Source organism: Pyxicephalus adspersus, chromosome 3, assembly GCF_032062135.1.
Source record: "Pyxicephalus adspersus chromosome 3, UCB_Pads_2.0, whole genome shotgun sequence".
Classification (NCBI taxonomy): Eukaryota; Metazoa; Chordata; class Amphibia; order Anura; family Pyxicephalidae; genus Pyxicephalus; species Pyxicephalus adspersus.
Genome location: NC_092860.1, coordinates 23,063,056 through 23,082,948, shown reverse-complemented (window position 1 = coordinate 23,082,948; position 19,893 = coordinate 23,063,056). Strand labels below are relative to the sequence as shown.

General features: G+C 39.3%; 2 protein-coding genes across 3 annotated transcripts in view; one reads left to right on the top strand and one right to left on the bottom strand.

Annotated features, from left to right (window-relative positions):
* The first annotated feature begins 600 nt into the window (after positions 1 to 600).
* Positions 601 to 4,359, top strand: H3-3B (H3.3 histone B). The gene is made up of 4 exons (XM_072403903.1): positions 601 to 750; positions 2,058 to 2,198; positions 2,870 to 3,023; positions 3,546 to 4,359. Exons 2-4 carry the CDS (start codon positions 2,071 to 2,073, stop codon positions 3,672 to 3,674), a joined length of 411 nt encoding a protein of 136 aa, XP_072260004.1. The 5' UTR covers positions 601 to 750; positions 2,058 to 2,070; the 3' UTR covers positions 3,675 to 4,359.
* LOC140325841 (uncharacterized) overlaps positions 4,296 to 19,893 on the bottom strand; it is a 21,037-nt gene continuing 5,439 nt past the window's right edge. For both annotated transcript variants that reach the window (XM_072403900.1, XM_072403899.1), the window contains exons 4-16: positions 18,976 to 19,132; positions 18,606 to 18,651; positions 18,339 to 18,397; positions 17,399 to 17,434; positions 14,465 to 14,517; positions 11,093 to 11,225; positions 8,947 to 9,143; positions 8,820 to 8,865; positions 8,224 to 8,289; positions 7,865 to 7,924; positions 6,416 to 6,498; positions 5,500 to 5,594; positions 4,296 to 4,543 (exon numbers count right to left, since the gene is read on the bottom strand). In XM_072403900.1, coding sequence (XP_072260001.1) covers positions 4,509 to 4,543; positions 5,500 to 5,594; positions 6,416 to 6,498; positions 7,865 to 7,924; positions 8,224 to 8,289; positions 8,820 to 8,865; positions 8,947 to 9,143; positions 11,093 to 11,225; positions 14,465 to 14,517; positions 17,399 to 17,434; positions 18,339 to 18,397; positions 18,606 to 18,651; positions 18,976 to 19,113 — 1,047 coding nt within the window. In that variant the 5' untranslated portion in view covers positions 19,114 to 19,132 and the 3' untranslated portion in view covers positions 4,296 to 4,508. The remainder of the gene's footprint in view (positions 4,544 to 5,499; positions 5,595 to 6,415; positions 6,499 to 7,864; positions 7,925 to 8,223; positions 8,290 to 8,819; positions 8,866 to 8,946; positions 9,144 to 11,092; positions 11,226 to 14,464; positions 14,518 to 17,398; positions 17,435 to 18,338; positions 18,398 to 18,605; positions 18,652 to 18,975; positions 19,133 to 19,893) is intronic.

Here is a 19,893-nt window from a genome sequence, read left to right as displayed (position 1 = left end):
CATAGATAATCTTTTCTGTTGTTACAAATATTTGACATCTGCCATGGTGATCTGCCATATCTCCACATGGCTAAGGTGAAATAATTACATTTGTTAAACGTTGGACATATTTCGGTGAGTTATGCCTAAGAATTACAGGCCTACAATGTAAAATAAATTTTCATGAAAGACAATGTACTGCTTTTAGACATAAATCCAGACAGAAATAAAGCGCCAGGTTAAAAAATATATGTTTTGTTTGGATTTACACTTTATTCCAGAGCACTGAACAGTTCTAGGCTAGAAGTATTTGATTTTATGTCCACATGGCTGAGGTGAAGCCCTGAGCTGCAAGCCATGGCACTAAGTCTCCACATATCAGCTGCTGCCTCCATTGCAGTTGTGGAGCTTAGAAACCATCCAGGATACAAACACGCTCAGATTCAGCCAATCACAGTGAAGAGAAAACACTGAGCGTGATTGGTCCACTATTACTCTCTAACCCACCAATAGCAGCACTCAGCTAAGAACCAATAGGAAGCCGTATATTTTACCCTGGGCGCGCAATTATTTTTGGGTGGGACTGAGAAATAATGGAAACGCCCACAGTGATTACTGCAAACCAATCATAGACTTTAAAACCAGTGACGAAATCTAAATGAGAAAGTGACGTATCACGCTCGCGTTGGCCGGCTTTATAAAGAGGGCTCACACGCTGGAGAGCTGAGAAGGCTCGTTGTTGTGTTCGGGGTCGGAAGGCCAGGAAAAGCGGTAAGTGGCGGCACGATCCTTATTTTGCTGTGTGTGAGGTTATAGCTCGACTACTGCGGGGACTTTCCAGGCTTGGCCTAGTTACTGTGCCGCCCGCTGGAGACGTGTTCAGGGGCCTGCGCGAGCTAAAGTGTGACGGAGCCCAGCTTTACCGGCCCGCCCTACTCGTCATTGCTTTCCCGGACGTATTAGTGGGCGAATTCCCCTCAATAGTACAGGCGGCTAGTGGGGCCCGCGTTCCTATTTTCATGGCCTTTTACTGCTAGAATATCAGATTCACTATACAGGGCCCGGCATAGGGTTTATGGCGAATGTGATTTTTGTAAGCTGGTCTGGTACAGGTGTAGGCTGGGGGTAGTAGTGCCTGGGCCCGCCATGGCTTTGGAAGGGCCCGAGGTTGTATACAGCCACCTAAGGCGATGGGGGAGGGGGAAGATCCCGAGCTCGGTTGGCCCCGCCTTTTGCCGTGACCACGCCCACCAAGTGCCTGCCAATCATGCAGTTTTGCTGAAGCTCCCATAGCTAAGGAAAGGTGGGCATAGACCCTTAGAAGGGGGCATCTCGTTGGGGAGAATTGGGCTGTGTATAGGGGGGTAGATGAGCTGTGGTCTTAGTTGCCCCTAGGGTTGTAGCTGCAGCCATTGTTGACCTTCACTTGCCACATGTTTAGCAGCATTTTGAGTCCAACCCAATACACAATCAGTGTTGGAATCAAAGTAGAAAAGTATTTTGATCAGTGACACATTTTGTTCAGTTATGACCAATATTTGCTTATTTAGAGGAACTAAACTCAAAAGTGGACAAAACAAAACAAAAATACTTGCCTTCATTCCTGCAGTGCAATTGACCTGAAGGTGTCTTCCATTGGGTGCTGGCGCTCTGGGATATGCTGTCTTCTGGTTCTTCCTACATCACTTGACCCAGGTGTAAGATTGGGTGATGTAAATAAGGTTAAGGGGGGGGGTAAAATATTGCTGATCTTACTGTGCATGTGCAAGACTGGGAATTTTTTCCCTCTTCAAGAAAAGGCTTCTTCTGTGCATGCCTGAGATGCTTGTGCAGGAGCAGCCAAGAGCCTCCCAGGATGTGTGGTGTACGTATCCCAGGAGGCTTTGTTCTCAATTACCTAGGTAATTGGGGGGGTTGCACTTAAATCAGAAATATAAACTTAAACAGATTTTTTACCTTGTGTAAAAGGGTTTTCCACCCCTTTATGCAAAGTGAAATTTCTGAGTTTAGGTACGCTTTAAACTATCAGAATAAATATCTATTAGAAGTTAATTCTTCATATTTTTTTTTCTTTTCAGTTAAGTATCAATCATGGCACGTACAAAGCAAACCGCTCGTAAATCCACTGGTGGAAAGGCTCCACGTAAGCAGCTGGCTACTAAGGCTGCCCGTAAAAGTGCCCCCTCTACAGGTGGTGTGAAAAAGCCCCATCGTTACAGGTAAATGGATCACTTGGCATGCATTGAATCCTGCTGTATGGAATTTCAGGATGTCAGCATTTTATTGGCATGGTAATGAATGTTTTGTAAGAGTGACTCAAGCAATCTGCATTACTGAGGCTTTATATAATAATCTCTAATATGTTCCAGGACAAAGGAAAACCAGCCATAGCTTTTTTAGTTATTGTTGATGGCTCCTGGAAGAGTCTTGTAAACTTGGGAGGCACCTACAGATATCTGCACTTTCAGTACATGTATGGTGATCTAGTCTTGTTTGCAGTTAAGTGGCACATAATCTCTCTGATACATAACAAAGATGGGAGATTTACTGGTGGGTGAATGAGGCTAGATCAGCAGATAAACCAGAAACTGTAATGAGTTGCCCCAAGTTGGTGAAACCGTTGAAATAACTGACTATGACCAGACCTTGAACAAATAATAAAAAAAAAAAATGCTTGCATATATTAACCTAGGTTAATCGTGGATTGGCATATTCAGTGCAGAGTTCACTGCTGAATTTCAAAAGCAGGTGGTTTATGGTCACCCCATAGGTGCTGTTTCTGCTGCTGTGGACATTACTTATCAGTTGGGTTCATTCAGCCCTTGGTACTGGATTGGGTAAATTATAAAAAAGTTAACGTGTTAAAACTTTTTTTTTTTTTCCTTTTAAGGCCGGGAACTGTTGCCCTGCGTGAAATTCGGCGTTATCAGAAATCCACTGAACTGCTGATCCGCAAACTCCCTTTTCAACGTCTGGTGAGGGAAATTGCCCAAGATTTCAAGACAGATCTGAGATTCCAGAGTGCTGCCATTGGTGCACTGCAGGTAAACACATACAGAATCTGCGCTAAATTTTGATAATGCTGTAGCTCGCCTTGGATGACTTGCATCAAATGGGGTTTTCTTTTAAATTTTGACCTTGATGTGTCCCAAGCTGACGTTCTTTACATAGAACCTTGTACCACCTACCACCACCCATTTTAGAAGTGTTGTCACAACTCAGTCCTGGGAGTAGAAATTGACAGGATCAAAAGTTGCAGCAACTGGAAGCCTAAATTGTCCTGTGTTCACTACCAGGAAGTGTAGAAGCTTGCTAGTTGCATCAGCCTGGTATTCCTTTAGCAATAGCACTTCCCCTCTGAAAGGAAGTTGTCCCAGACACATGGTTATGCTAAGGCAGCAGGTTCTTCTGAATGGGAAAGGATTTGCACCTCTTGGTGCTGGCGCTTACCTTTTCATCTATCCTCCTATGGTGGAATAATTTGCCTGCCTGTATATATATTTTTTTTTCTCTAATATTGCAGGACCCTTGTAATAACTTTTGTTTTATGTCTTTGTTCCTTGCAGGAAGCTAGTGAGGCCTATCTGGTAGGCCTGTTTGAGGACACCAATTTGTGTGCCATCCATGCCAAGCGGGTGACCATCATGCCAAAAGATATTCAGCTTGCTCGCAGAATACGGGGAGAACGAGCATAATCCCTTGTGTAGAAACTATTTTATAAGGCCGTGTAAATTTGTTTTGTTTGTTTTTATATTAATCTGTATTTCCCAAATTATTTTTCCCTGGACAGCACAGAGTTATGGGATCAGTGTTATGAATGCCATCCTGGAATTGAGTTACCAGGTAGCTAACTTTCCCCAGTCATCTACCAGCAGAGCACGCATAACACTATGTTCCTAAAACTCTGTACAATCCTGAAAACTGGGTTACCAGGTAACTTTTGTTCTTGCAAGCATTCCATCTGCCTCTCAGGGTCACCATGGTGATAATGTTTTTTTTGCAACCAATGCAATAACTTCTTTGGATTTTAGTTTGAATAGTTGGGTGGGAAATTCCGACCTCTAGCTGGTTCTGTTTAACTGCACAAACCAGACACAGGGACACATTTGCCTTGTATTTAGTTACTCTCATTTCACGGGGTTGTCTGCAGCTGTGTAGAAGTTTCAGGTTATGAAGTTGCAGATGTTGGTATGATCACCACTGTTAAAACTTGTCATAGTCACTGTCTCATGGTAACTCAGTTAAGTAGTTGAGTTAATGTTCTGGTGCTTCTGAAGTGCAGGTTGATGTGTTAAACAAGGCAGCTAAACACAATGTGCATTTAAGAAAGCTATTTTATATTGTAGTGTCACTATTTTAAATTAAACGTTTTACAGTTAACTTTTGTGTGTTTTTACTTTAATCTTGTTGAATTTGTAAAAAAAAAAATATTTACATAGGAACAATATACATTTTGGGAGAAATAAGGGTCTGCTTCAGTTCTGGCTGTATTGATATTCATTGGCCACCTTTTCTTGATAGTAGTATTTTCACACAAACCATTCTGTATGCTTGAAACCTGCAGCTATAATGAAAGCAACCATCGTACTATTAAAAACATGCAGTAGTAAAGAATTATTCAAAGTTCTAGAAATGCTATAATTGCGTATTTTCTTGAATAGCTGGGGTTCTGCAGGTGTTGTCAATAGCAAAGAACAAAACATTGGTTTAGAGCTGCATGGAGAGTTATTCCTCCCTTCTAGCATGTCTTAATATTAAATATGTAGCAGGGATGATTTATATAAACTAAACTTTATTGCTATCCTAAAGGGGGGGTGAGTGGTTTGGGGAAACTGGCAGCTTATAAAAAAATTTTTTGACTAACATGCCTTCTAAAACATTTGTGCTGTACAGCCACTTCACACAAATCTACAGTACATAATAGTGCACATGACTGTCTCATTGCCCAGTACACTTTTTTTCTTCACCCTGTTCGTTTCCCTTTTGGTTTAGGGTTTTTTTTTTTGTTTTGTTTTTTTTTTTTTTTTTAAGCAACATTTGCTACACCAGAATTCTGCTCTTAGATTGTTCCTTAGTGCACAGCTGTCATGCTCTAGCCCTTGGTAAAGTCTCTGATCCTTACACATGTCTAATAAACTACCCTCAGGAATTGGCTGCCTAATAAATCCTACCCCTTAACAGGTGCCATGCAATAGGGTAATACATGTTATTTACTTTAGTTAAAACATTAAAACTACTGATTATAGGCATTCTTTCATTCTATAGAAATACACCGATTAAGTGTCCTCTAAAAATGAAAATGTACTCTGTTTAGCCTTAAAAATAAGATAAATGGGAAAAAAAGTTGTTCTGCAGTGACCTGGGGGGTTTGAAGATGAAACAAGCAGTCAAGGCTTTCATAGGGCTGGAATAAAAGATGGGGGACACACAACCACCCCCAAGATCTTGTCCTGCATTAGCCCGATGGTTTTAAAACTTGTATAAAAACAGTATGTACAACTCGGCAGCATAGTTACTTACCAATTCTCTTAATGACCTCTTCACATTCCTTGTCATTCAGGGTCTCAAACACACAACAGTTAAAGGAGTACATATCAAGGCCATCTTCTTTTTCACTAAAACACAAATAATATGTTTTTATTACAAAACCATGTCATAATACATTCTTGTTATCTTAGTCCAAAAACTGAAAGGTTCTGTCATTTGCTACAACTTACCAATAACTGGATCGCTAAGAAAACTTACCTTCTATAGAGCCACATCCTCACTGCCTGGACCAGGAGGAAGTTGCTGTATGTTTGCTTTCCAATAAGCTATATAGTGACTCAGATACAGAAAATCATGATGTAGCCAATGGGCATGTGTCTAGAGGTGTATTCATCCATCTAGCTGACTACAGAGTAAGGCTCTTTACCTGTCTCCTATATATTTCTATAAACATACTTGTACCATGGTCACTAGAAGCTGAATTGGATAACGAGTAGTTATTGATACATTTTGTAGCTAGCTGCAAACAGCCAGTCATTCAATGGCTGAGCTACTAAACCCTGGAACCACCATGATTTGATATTAAACATGCATGGGAATGGTATAAGAACTTTTAGTGTTTTCTGCATCATCCAAATGTACCCAAGCTCCCGGCAGATTTTATCCAGCTATGTATTCAGTACAATCAATAAATGTATGTTTAAAAAAATAAAATACAGCAACCAAGTAAAAAAAAAACCTGTTATCCCCTGTAGAGTTTGATTATTTAATCCCATTCATTAATTATGCTGTTTGAAAAAGAAATTTAGATCCAAACGAACCGAGATATAAATATTTGGGCAGTTAATAAAAGTTTACATATATTTCAATTATATATTAACAGTTTACCCAGAGTTTAGCTTTATGAAGATGCTTAAAAACCCTACAAATGGTTTAACACAATACTCACACAGCACATAATGCAAACACCTTTCTGTTATCCACTCTGCGCCCCACACTGGAAATATCTGGGTACAGATAGCAAAACAGCACCTGCAGAATAACAATTTTGATTTGTATATGTCCTACAAATTACAGATATCCAAACACACATATACCTTAAGGTATTCTGAGTTAACAAAACAAAACACAATTTGGATATCACTGCACACAGAAATGAACCATACACAATTGCTTTCATATATGGACAAAATTGAGAGTTGCACATTTTTGCTTTGCTGAACACTAGTTAAACAAAAATTATTAAAGTAAACTGTTCTAATGGAAGAGCATAGCAAAAGTGGTGTACTTTTAGACACTGAGGGGCCGTTGGAATGGTCTTGCTATGCAATAGGACAGATTAAACAAGAGCAGTGAGACAGATTTACTACAAAGTTACAGCTGGAGCCATTGATTCCCCCTGAGTCGCCATGAGGTACACAATAAAAGCTGATCCTAACCAGCCCCTAATTGTGAATCTGATTAGAACTTGCAAACTTTAGCAGTTAGCTGCCAGGATTATATGTGCAGGGGTGTCTTTGTTGAATAGGGAGGAAGTCTGATTTGTATCTGTGTTGATACTCCACATGTAGCCACATGAAAGGAGGCAGAGTAAAGGAAATTGACAGCACACCCGCCATGTGTAAACTACAGTTTGAGCTATTGAGTTCTATAAGCAACTGGCTGTTTTTTCCAAGGCTAATCTGCAGGGTGTGATTATGATCACATATGACTATAAGATTTATTTTATGGTGTTTGTGTTATAATAAATGGGTATAAATAGGTATAACTATATATATATATATATATATACACACATACATACACACATATATAATATAGGTATAACACAAACACCATAAAATAAATCTTTACTGTTGGTGGTTGGACAGTAAATGATTTTTTTTATGGTGTTTGTGCTTTATTAAAATGTTTAACTAAATGTATTTAAATTTAATCTTTTTTTTCTTTTCAGATAGTTCAGAGAACCCATAATGGCAAATAATTTAAATACTGATGCAAGAAAATAGGTGTTAAAGCCGCATACACACGTGCAGTTCTTGTCGTTGGAAAGGATCTATCACAATCCTTACCAACGATAAGAACAGCAAGATGCATGAACAATGCTGTACATACAGCACTGTTGTGCTCTATGGAGAGGGGAGGGGGTGAGTGACGAAGCGGCACTCTGCTGTGCTCTCTCCCCCTTCCCTTGCATTAGGATCGCTCGTCATTCATCGTCCGTGGATCGGCCATGACAGATCCACAGATGATGAACCACGGGGCCTGTACTTACGCCAGATTCAGAAAAATTTGACGTGTGTACGTAGCTTAGGAGTATATGGAAATCTTATCATTTACCGTATACACACACACACATCTTTTTTATGAAGGTTAACATATAGATGACATATCTTACCTCAGATGTCTCCTTGTCCTTTACAGCCAATTCCGTTTCTTTGATGTCCAATAAAACATCCTGTAAAAGATATATAAAATATATGTTCCGACCCAAGTACTACAAGTCAAACAGAGTCCTTACCACAGTAATGTACTGTGAGCTGGATATAGTAATTTTAGTGGGGTTCCCCAAGACCTGAAAGTTATTTTGGGGATCCCCCACGTTAAAAAGGTCAATAAAGGCTGCTACAGCCCATAGTTATTGGCAATAAAATGCAATGGTACTCATGGATTTCATAGTGAGCGGAAACATTTTATTTTATTTGTGACATACTGAGGTATCTGTAAAATTTTACTTTAAATGAAAATGTCACTTACCCTTGGTATAGAGTTCTGATTTCGCACCTTAGTGATTCCAACATCCAGGATTTCTTTTCCCCCAAACTATTAATAAAAGGAAAACCATAAGTTATAATTACCAAAGAAATTGAATTGTGGATTTCAAAAAAACTAGACATTAATATTTGTCAGTTTTGTAATGCTTGGAGTTAAAGCAAAACTTTTTCTGATTTTGTATGGTCAGATCATGTTTTTTGCTATCTCCCATTGGAAAGATTTTGCATCCTTTCCTGTAGACACAACTGGAGATGAAGGGGAATTTCTACAGTGAGGAAATCCTCTTGTTGGTGGTTATCACAGGAATGGGTAAGCCTAATGGAAGATTTTCCCTGACTTTTATTCCTGCTAATAGTGGTCACAAGACAAAACCAAAAAAAAAATGCATGTATACCAGAGCTGTCTGTTGCGGAGAAGTTAGTGTAATATTGCACTTTAAAATGTATTGTGTAAAAACATTTACATTTGAATAGGCAGCCTAATGCATCACAAGGACACAACATGCTTTTGCTGCATTGTATTGCATTCACTACAAATGGCATTGCAGTGCACCAATGCAACTAATATATAATATTTACCATTCCAACGTTAGCTTGTCCAAGATACTTGACAAAATACATGAGTCTGTAAGGAAATGGAAAATAAAAAGTATTAAATGCTGGCACTCATTGATGTCACCATCCGCCACCACCATCAAGGTGTCACCTGCCATCCTGTTGGGGACGATCTTGGCTGCTCTCCTGGTTTCTGGGCCTCTGCTGGAGTTGAAAGTTTGGGACCCGCTCCTGAACACCTCTTAGGTAAGGTATTAGGGGACGGAACACTTCCCCATCTTTCCAGCGCCAGCGGATTATCCGGAACACTAGAGGCTCCCCCTTCAGTTTATTTAGCACTGTGCCAGCCTGTACAATTATTCAACAAGTATTTTAAGAGAATCTCCTGAAAATAACAGTTCATAAAATAATCGGACTTATACGGTCTTCACACATATGAGATTTGTTTACACTCAAACTAAACATTTCATACAGTCTATCCTTAGAAGATTGTTATATTTACAAGTTAAAGGACAGCTGTAATGAAAGAAATGCGTCAAGCAATGCTCCTGCTAACCTTCTGAAAATGCTACTTTTGGCAGCAGTTTCAGTCAACTTAATACTTTAACACTTTGATCTGGAACAAACATACAGCTAGTGAAGTCAGCCACAAGACCAAACTTCTCATCCCCATACTATCTTTGGGTCTCTGAAGCAATACACTGAAAGGGCTGACAGGTAACTAGAGCTTTCACAAAGAAGTTAGCAAAATGCAAAGTATTTTCGAGACGGGTTCACATATATACATTTTTTGTGGGAAATACAAGAAATTAGGGTGTGGGTGTCCCCTAAAAAAGGACAATCGGAGCAATAAAAAAACTGATACTCTACATATCACTACCTCTTCATACGGACCTGGTTCAGACCTGCCTGGGGATCAATCGACCCCACATATCTTGGTCACTAGCACTGCAGCGCTGCTTCATAAAGAACCAGTGTCTGCAAATTTGAGAGATGGCAGCCCCAATTCACTCTCTATTCACGCTGCCACGTTCCCCCAGAGGAAACAGTAACTGCTTCCCAAACTGATGGCCTGGGTTTGTTTATTGCTTGTTTATTGTTTAGTGTGGGTTTGTTTATATCTAACCTCATTAAAAATATATCCATCACTCTCTGCACTTGTGACACCCTGTAACAAAGACTGGAAGGACCGAGAGGTAGAAATATAAACCTGACTAATTTTTTACTTCTTCTGTATTGTATACAATATTAAAAATAATAGTAAAAACATGTTTTGCACAATCATTGAGAAAATAGGTGTAGGTTGAAGTATATAAAGAATTTCACAAATACAGAATGCAGGCATGCCGGACTGAGTTAGATACCCAAAGAAGATCTATGTTAGTCCTACCAAGAGTTGTGTTTATGGGATTAGCCAACCAACTTTTGTTATTTTATGTTATTCTCTATAAATAGGACCTGCCACCTATGTTTTAAAAAGTACCGTCAGCCAATAGAAGAATTTTATATATAAAAAAACACTTAAAAGTCTATGCACTCCAGAAAGATCTTCCTCTTTGCCAAAGTTTTCCTGCACGCCTGGAACTTAAATCCACTCCCCTGGCAACGTGCACTACATCTCATGCATGCACAGAACCAGATCTATATGCATTCCATTTATTTACTGGCTACTATGGTATCAGAAAAAAATGATAGTTTGGCTCAGAGTCTTTTGGGATGAGCAACTATATATTCCCAGAGGCTGTGGGCAGACAAGGTCTAGTAGAAAAATAAGAAGAGAGCCAATGTGATTTGCTTTGAAATCTCCCGCACAGATCACAGACAGACCTGATGCACAAATACCCCCCTAGCTGCCCTGTCTGCTCCCCACTTAATCTTCTTCACTCATAACCTCATTTCCATTCATGGTTCCAAGACTTTTCAAGAGTTGCCCCCACGTTTTTTTGAGAACTCCCCACCTTGGCTTCTTGGTTTGCTGCTACCTTACAATTTTACCTTACCGCACAATTTAAAAAAATCCCTAAAATCCACCTTTTCAAACTTGCTTACTCCATCTTTATCCATTAACCCATCACTAATTAACCTTTACCCAGATTGCCTTTGTCGTTTTCAGCTGAGGAACCTGATTGTTATGTACTAAAAATCTGCCATTTACACTAATAGTGGGCTCTATGTAGTAATAGAAAAAAAAGTCTTCTAGAGAATTGTGGAATATCAAAATTAGCACCACAGCTACAAAAAAGAAGTGCATAGCAAACCCACATGACATTATATCAGAACAATCCCATAATTCTTACCTGTCCATTATATGCGTGGCGTAGTGACACTCCATTAATTTCATCAATTATGTCCCCTGCAAGAACAATTTCATCTACTTCAGCCTGACTGTCTGGGAGTACTTTTACAACAAACACTCGACCTTCCAGGTACCTAAACAATACAAAAATAGTTATGAAAGTACCGCAATGCTATTATGATGGTAAGGTATTCAAAGAAATGTTTAGCCTGAATTGAACCTAAACTTCTGAACTGCCAGTTGCCTAGCTCTGATGATACATAAATACAAAACTTACATTTTAGTTTTAATTGGACATCAGTAGCTGGAATTGTCCACTGACACGACTGGTGGGGACAACATCTATTAGCAACTTTCCCTTATTCCTGTCACACACAGCCATAATCATTATTCTACATTATGAAAATAAGTTCAAGTCAACATGACACCATTACTTTATTACTTTACATTACATGGACTATTAATGCAAATAGGCCAAAAAGTGATTCCATTTATAAGACTCATTTACAGTGGAGAAGTGGTGTTAACATTGTTATAAAGAACTTGCAGCGTTGCCTTCTTAATGCCAATCACAAGCTTACTCAAAAATTAATTTCTTGGTGCAGATTTCTATTTGATTGGTTTCTTTAATATGGATTATAATAAATTGGATGCAAATAGTAAGTCCTAAGGTAATAAGCTCAGTGCATCCTCTGTATCTTGGTGTATCCGGTCATATCATGTCATCGAGTCATATCATGGTGATCACCAACTGGAAGTTGATATGTTTGGGTCTCAGTCCTCTCAATTTGATATTGAAGAACATTTCAATGATAAGAGGTGGAAGGTGTTCACAGTAGATTCTGCAAGCAGCCAGCAGCTACCCTCTAGGCCCTGAGCAATGTTTGATGTGACTGTCACGATACCAGAAAGTGGCTGTGAAAAGCCATCCTTTTAAAAGAAGAGTGTGTATAATTACTATGCCTTACACTGGCACTAACAAACTTATCTCCATTAAATAAAAATGGCTCTCCTGAAATTAGCATTAAAACCAACACTTCTCCTGGGTCCCCCAAAGCTACCACTGGCTCATCCTGCTGGCCCTGACATCATTATTGACACGGGTGATGCAGAGGTCGGCAGAAGGATAAAAAGAGAGCCGCAGGGGTCCCAGAAAAATGTCCTGGAAGTGTCATGATTCCTAGAAGCCTTGGGTGGAAGATTTCTCATGGATGGATTGGTGTTCACTGGTATGGGTGAAGGAAGCAATGGTAAGTATATGCGCTTTTCTTTCACAGGCAATTCTTTCCTCAGAAACTTTTATGGTATATAGAAACAAGGCCACTTTAAATAAAAACCTTCAGTAAACTAAATTATTGTGTTCATTTTTTTTATGAGGAAGACAATTAGGTCATTAGGCGTGTCTCATTTACATAGTATAGAAAATTCATAACCTTTCCAACACAACTGAAAAAAACAACTAGAGTTAAACTTTATTTAAATAAATTATTTAATATACCTAAAGTTTTCCTAGCAAAGATTCTATTGTTTTCTCATATCCTTAAACTGATCTGCCTAAAGTCAGCACTGTATACAATACATTTAGGAAAGCAAAGAAAACAATCCGGACAAAGAGCCAGGGCTTTGGAGGAGGAAGGTGCTGTCTCCCAGACAGAACTAGTAAAACCAGTTGTTGATGTAATTCCATATTATCTTACAAGAAAAAGAGGAGAGGCTTGAGAGATGACCTACATAGTGCCAAAGCCAGGTAACACCCTATAAAAAAAACATTACCAGTGACGGAAATGCAGGTCAATGGCCATTAATCTGGCAGGATACCTGGGTGTGTTCCAATTCTAGTACAGCGACCTATGGCCTTTTATTGCTACAGCTGTGTTTGTTATCAATTATGTTATGACCCATGGCAAGCTGATAGTGTTTTACACCTGTCCACTAAAAACTAATATCATACCACTCAATTAATTGTAAACTGAAAAAACTAGTATTTGTGTTTTAGTATGAATGAGGTCCGAAATAAGTACTACATACATCATACCCAATTCCCTTTCACTTTTGTCAGGAGCGTTTCTTAAAGTGAACCTGCTCAGTTAGAAAACTGGGATTCGCCATTCAATGGATGGAAGTAGACTGTCATCCTGATCCAGGCTTTGCTACTAGTGAATTGTGGACCTCAATAAAATATGCAGTCAGGGAAATCTGAAATGTCTGCCCCCTCTTTTTGCACACTTGTTTCAGGTAAGTGAAAATCCAGATTACAAATACAAAGTAAGGGTGACAGCCCTAGAGCCAACACTTTAAAACGTCAGCACTGGTACCCTCCATAGTCTATTCTCCCCAGGCCCTGTTTATATTTTTCCAAGAAAATGACACATTTGCCCTTGCAGTGCCCCCAATTCACTTTTAGGATGCTTGCTTTTCTCTAGGACAGTGTTTTCCAACCTTTCTTGAGCCACGGCACATTTTTTACATTAAAAAAATCCTGCGGCACGCCAAAAATCAAAAATGTTACAAAATGACACGCTATAGCTAATTCTCGTCTCTAAAAATAAACAAGGCAATTAAGCTGCCTACTGCCACCCACTGACATGGAAGAGTATTACATTACTCTGCCAATCACTACAGCACAGATAATGGTAATTGGATAATTTCCTACAGGTTAACCTGAAGATCTCTCACGGCACACTAATGTGCCGCGCACAGTGGTTGAAAATCACTCCCCTAGGATACCATTAATAATGGAAGTTTCCAGTGACGAATGAACGAGCGCTGTACACACAGCACTGTTCTGTTCAATGCATAGGGGGTAGAAGAAGTGAGCAGCACCCTGCTGTGCTCGCCTTTATTGGAGTACACAGCCATCATTCCCGGCTGGTCAATGGATAACTGTACGTGACGACACTGGTGGACCGATGTACATGTCAAATTTCCACCCAAGACAAGCACGATTGTTCGCCTCGGGTGAAAACCAACTGATGTGTGTACAAAGCTTAAGCCTCTGTGTTGTGGCCAAGCCATGGTATCCTCATTTGCAATACAGGACTGCTGGTCCGGCATAGTATGTGATGACATCAGAATGTCTGTGACTGGCGCACAGAACACGAAAAAGAACATCACGGGGGACTGGTCATATAGGAGGAGGAAGCCTGCAAAAATTATATATAAAAGGGAACTTAACTTTAGATAGAAATTAGCACGTAACCCTTGCAGTGGGGTGGAAGAGGCACAGTGCAAGTGTAGTTCTATAATTTTCCCACAGTTAAGATGTATTTATTTTAAAATATATATTTGTTTTGGGTAAAAACAAAATGACAATTAATAACTGTTGCTGATATGTCACACACATATTTCACAGTGATTTGTATTTATAATTCACCTTAATACCATCCCCAGCTCTCGACATGGCACAGTCTGATAAATGACACACACCTAGAAAGAACAAGATAAAGAGGTTTTATCCCAAGTATCTGTATCATTCTCTTATACTACATGCATGGTTCAACAAATGGTAAAGATAATAAATAGATTCTGGTAAAGTGTGAACAAATTCTAAACATGTCACAACAAAAGTATACCTAAACCCAGGAAAAATAAATTTTCATTACTTCTTTTACTCCCATGCTTTTCCTCATTTATTTTCAGTTGGTGACAACACTCAGGACAAAAAGTGTTTTAGAATTATGGAAAACTCCCTCATTTACATAAATAAGGAAGATGATCTGTAGTACATTTTAGAGTATACTTTATGCAGTCAGATTAGAGTCTCCATATTCTGGAAGCACATGGCACATTTACACTAAATTATATTTGGCAGAATAACTGCAACTTAAAATCATTCACTTAAATTTTCCTTATTATCATTAGTTTAAAAAAAATATCAAATGGGAACCGGGTTACTATAAACGATCAAGCCATTAGGCAAATACTTATAGGAAAGTCTGCATGCTTATGTATGATTCTAGATGTATGGATACAGAGTGTAGGGGGCAGGAAAATGTGACATACAAAGTGCAGGGATCAGGAGTTATCAGCAGGTATGTACAGAGTGAAAGGGCCAGGAATATACTTTATACAATATATATATATCTATATTATATATATATTCTATTATTTAAGATCCAGTGGTCCTTAAACTTCAAGACTTTTTTTTTTATTTTCCATTTTCCTGACACTTTCTGTTTGATATTTAAATTTACATTTACCCAGTTATACATATTTTTACATACACACGCATAAGTATTCCTCTCATAGATCATATGATCCCATGATGAAGCAGTGCAATTGTAATACTGCAAAATGTGTTGGAAATTGCATACCAAGCAGAATATATTTTCATTATGTTATAATTATGTTTATTATGTTATAGATATATTAAGATTTGGATGTCTATTTAGCGTTTTCATGTTAATGATACTTGGCAATTTATCCCGTGTTCTGGTCGGCCTATTATTCCACTGTCTGGAGGTTATGGGCAATCGTCGACTTCTCCTACAGTTATTGCTTGATTTCGGAGGGTTGCCTTTTGCAATTTTCCGAAGTACATGACTTGGGCAGCATAAAGAAAAAAAGAGGTTTGCATATAGAATGAGCAGGCTGGTAATCAAAATCAGCTTCCAGTCCATTCGGTACTTCTTTTCAGAAGTCCATATGTAACTGCAGATCTTTGGGCCTGAATTCAGAGATTGGACCTGGACACCGCCTTCTGCAGCAACTCTGCACCTCCGCGGATGGTCTTCCAGACTACCTATCTATGGGGCCCAGTGCCTAATTTTTTCTAGGCCTCCACCATTTGGTACAAGATCCTTCACATCGGGAGCACTGTTTTACATCAGACTTCTCAGCTTCATATTACAAGCGCCCTGTTCACATCAAACGGGCTCTCGGGTAAAAAGGCCCAGTCTTGACCCAAACCTCTGTAACCCTGTGCTTACACTCCTGTGTGTTTCAAACATTAGGTTATTTGTGCAGAGATTTTGAGATATCTTAGAGTCAGCGGTATATCTCAGAACCACTCCTAGATCACAAGCAGAAAGGCAGGATATAGTCAGAGAATACATTTCAGTGTACTTTCTGGCAGAGTAAACACACACATTTCTTATTATCTCAGCCCTATTTGTGATTTGCACATTTCTGTCACACTATATAGACAGAAAATTTTATCACTGATTATAGCCTGCAAAGTTCAATGTGTCTCTGCTCCACCTTTAGCCTGCTTGCTGGGCTATGAGCTGCACTATATAACTCTATACAGCCATATACTCTATATAGCCCTATTTGATGTACAGCGCTGTGTAATATGTTGGCTCTATATAAATAGTATATTAATTATAATAATAGCACCCCACTAAACACAGAGGCCACTTCCACAATTGCAAACCAGGCAATAAGCCACTCCCAAGTACACAGCAAACTGCACTGCAGATTAACATGTTTGCATGCGTTACCCCAGTGTTTGAAGTATGGTTCTTCTTCCAGAGCTGGAAAAGCAACTGAATGGCAAGAACCTTCATGTCACTTCTAGGACTTGCACCGTAACCAACCACAGGAGTAAAGGGTGTTTTTTACTGCGGCATTAAAGTGTACCTAAAGTCAGAAATTTCACAACCCTTTTACGTAAGGTAAAAATTCTGCTTGTTTTTTAAGTGAAACGACCTTTAAAAAAAAAAAAAAAAAAAAAAGAATAAATGGGAGTGCAAAGCCTCCCGGGATACCTACGTCAGACATCCCGGGAGGCTCTTGGGTGCTTGTTCTGCGCATGTCCGAGCATCTCGGGCATGTGCAGAAGGAGCCTTTTTGTGAAAAGGGAAAAAAAAAATTGCCAATCTCACGCATGCGCAGTAAGATTGGCAAGTCTTTTTCAACCTATCGCCACTAAGCCGGTGCGCCAGGCGCCGCCATCTTTCTCTCATTTTCCAGGTTCTTCTTCCTATGTCACCCGACCCAGGCACCTGAGCAGGTGACGTAGGAAGAAGAACCCAAAAGAGGAGGAAAAGATGGCGGCACCTGGCGCAGCGGCTTGGAAGCAGATGCTGGGACGACTCAGGACCAGATGGAAGAGACCTCGGGACCGATCGAATGCTCTTGCAGGATTGAAGGAAAGTGGGCATTTTTCAGTTTTTCTTCCTCTTTAAAATCCACTTTATTTTTGGCCTGGGGAAAGTTTGTGTTCACAGTTTATTTCTACAACAGTACAGTTTATTTCTACAACAGTAATTTCATACACTAGAGTACATTTTTGGCAAACAAATAATAAACCACCACATATGATATTTTTCATAAATCAGCAACAAAGTGAAGAATAAAAATTTACCGGTAGGAGCCAGCTTTCATCCAGGAAACTTGAATTCTGCAGGAAAAAAAACAAAACACCAATATGCCTTTGTTACTAAAAGATAATTAGTAAGGAGATAAAGTTTAATATTCTATATTCCCAGACTCCTCTGTCAAATGTAGCACAATTTAGTAGACAAAGCACACAGTCTATGCTTAGGACTAGATTTTTAGCTTATTTAATTGATAACCCAATATACTGTCATCAAACAATCTTCAAGTATATTACAGAAATGCTGAGGCTTGTGACAGTCCTTCATATTGTTGCTTGTATACCCAATTTCAGAAATGCTGCTTACTGGCTTTAGTACAGTATAAACTTGTATAGGACCTTTTGAGGGACAGCTAGTGACATGACTATGACAGTGTTACATAATATGTTCATACAAGTTCAATTCAAGCCATAAATATTTTTTAATAGTATGTACCCCCCTCCTACCCCACATCATTATGCATTTGTGGAATTTACCACATTTTAGTCCCAGGGAAGATTCAGCTGTGCTATACTTCCAATTGGAGTCCCATTCAACAAAGTACCAAATCATTTGTACTCCCCCTTTTTTTCTTAGCCAAAAATTGGCCATTCACAAAATACAAAGCACTCTGTGATTGGATGAGGAAAGAAGGGGCTGTACAACAGACAGTGCATCAGTAAAAGAGTTGCACTATACGCCGGGGCCAAGCTGGCTCCACTTTAATACCAAAGACTGAGAACTATTGTTCATGCTTTATGCAGGTAGGTGTGAGTGATTATTAATATTATTATTATTAATAATAATAAACAGGATTTATATAGCACCAACATATTACGCAGCGCTGTACATTAAATAGGTGATACAGGCGGAGAAGACCCTGCCCCGAAGAGCTTACAATCTAGTAGGTGGGGGAATTTACACACAATACGAGGGATTTCAACTTACCGTCAGATCTAGAGTGAAGTTGCTTTGAGATACAACCAAAAGTAATGACAGGAAAGGTTCTGTAAGAGAAAATGTGGGTGCTCAGTAATTTTATATTGGGGAATTTTGTGTGGTTAATGCTTGGAGCAGCTGAAAGTAATGAAACAAGTTGAGTGACAAATTATTATAGCAGCCAGTAGATGACTGGATAATAGGAGTAAAGTACTATATTATTATATGTCATTATGAAGAACATGATGTACAATGAAAAAAAATAGTTCCTATTACCTAAATGTTCCTCATTTCCAAGCACAGAGAACAACGGGTCATACCACTGAAAGAAAGGAATATAAATTAGCACAGAGAAAAAGGGACACAGTTTATCAAATATGGCATAAAGTATTAAGCAATGCAATAATAATGAGAGACAATGGGATAGATGCCCCTTACATTAGTGGTCAGCTAGAAGAGTGTTCATAAAACAGGGGTGATATGAATGCCAACCTAAAGACAGATAAAAAGATCTTTGGTGTCATGCTGCTGGCTCCTAAAAGTAGCTCAAGAACTAGGCAGGTACCAGCACATGGGAGGTCAATCACCCACAGCTCAAAGAACCCCTGGCAATACGGTATAATGTCAGTGTACTACTATAACCCACCTCCAGCAGTCTCTGTGTGTGCCGTAAGTGCTGGACCGCAGCTGCTATAGACTTTCTGTTAAGAGCTAGCCGGAGAAAAAACCTTCCTTTTCCTTGTGCAGTTAAAACCTTGGTACAGGCAATGGTGCTCTGTATCATGACGGACAAGTGCGATAGCCTGTCAGATAGGAAAAACAAAAAAAAAAAAACAAAACATAATGAGCATGAATGAGTAAAAATAGCAATCTACTTAACGTGACATGTCAGTGTTCTCCCCGGAATTTTTTCTCAGCTCGATGGGATGAAACTATAGCCAGGTGGTCAAAAAAGGTGGCATGTCAGATGCAAAAAATTTAGTGTAAGTATAGTAGAAATGAAGTATAGCTCTCCCCAACAGAGCCGGCAGACTGCTAGCCCTCACGGACATCTCACTCTGATGACAGTCAAGTGGCTAATGAAAAATGCTGGGTGGTGAGCCCAGCTAAAAGGGAGAACGCTGCATGTAAACCGGAAATCCGTCTAGATGTGTAGTAGATTTTGAATATCAAAAAGGTGATAGCTATGTGAACATAGAGAACTGAGCAAAGTCTACAAAAAAACGGTGAAATGAATGAAATATACCCAAACCAATTTCGTTAGGGCTACAAGTACAGAAGAATGATCTCCTACAATATGTTGATAAATCTGTGCTGTGTCAAACTAAATATATATCTACAGTATATCCTGTCAAAAAACAATGACAGCAGTCCAAATACCAGTCTGAGTATTGCTAAGGGAACTGCTGCATTCTTCCTTCTGATTTGGACAATGCATGGGTTTAGTACATGCATGTAGCATCTCCCCTCCTATTGTGCAATACCTCCTAGATTGTAAGCTCTTCTGGGCAGGGTCCTCTCCTCCTCCTATGTCACTGTCTGTATCTGTCTGTCATTTACAACC

What these genes read in the sequence shown, in the direction of transcription:
- H3-3B (XM_072403903.1), top strand. Translation starts at nt 2,071, where the DNA reads ATGGCACGTACAAAGCAAACCGCTCGTAAATCCACTGGTGGAAAGGCT. An exon ending in AAAAAGCCCCATCGTTACAG is followed by an intron (nt 2,199 to 2,869) that starts GTAAATGGATCA and finishes TTTCCTTTTAAG; the next exon opens with GCCGGGAACTGTTGCCCTGC. An exon ending in CTGCCATTGGTGCACTGCAG is followed by an intron (nt 3,024 to 3,545) that starts GTAAACACATAC and finishes TGTTCCTTGCAG; the next exon opens with GAAGCTAGTGAGGCCTATCT.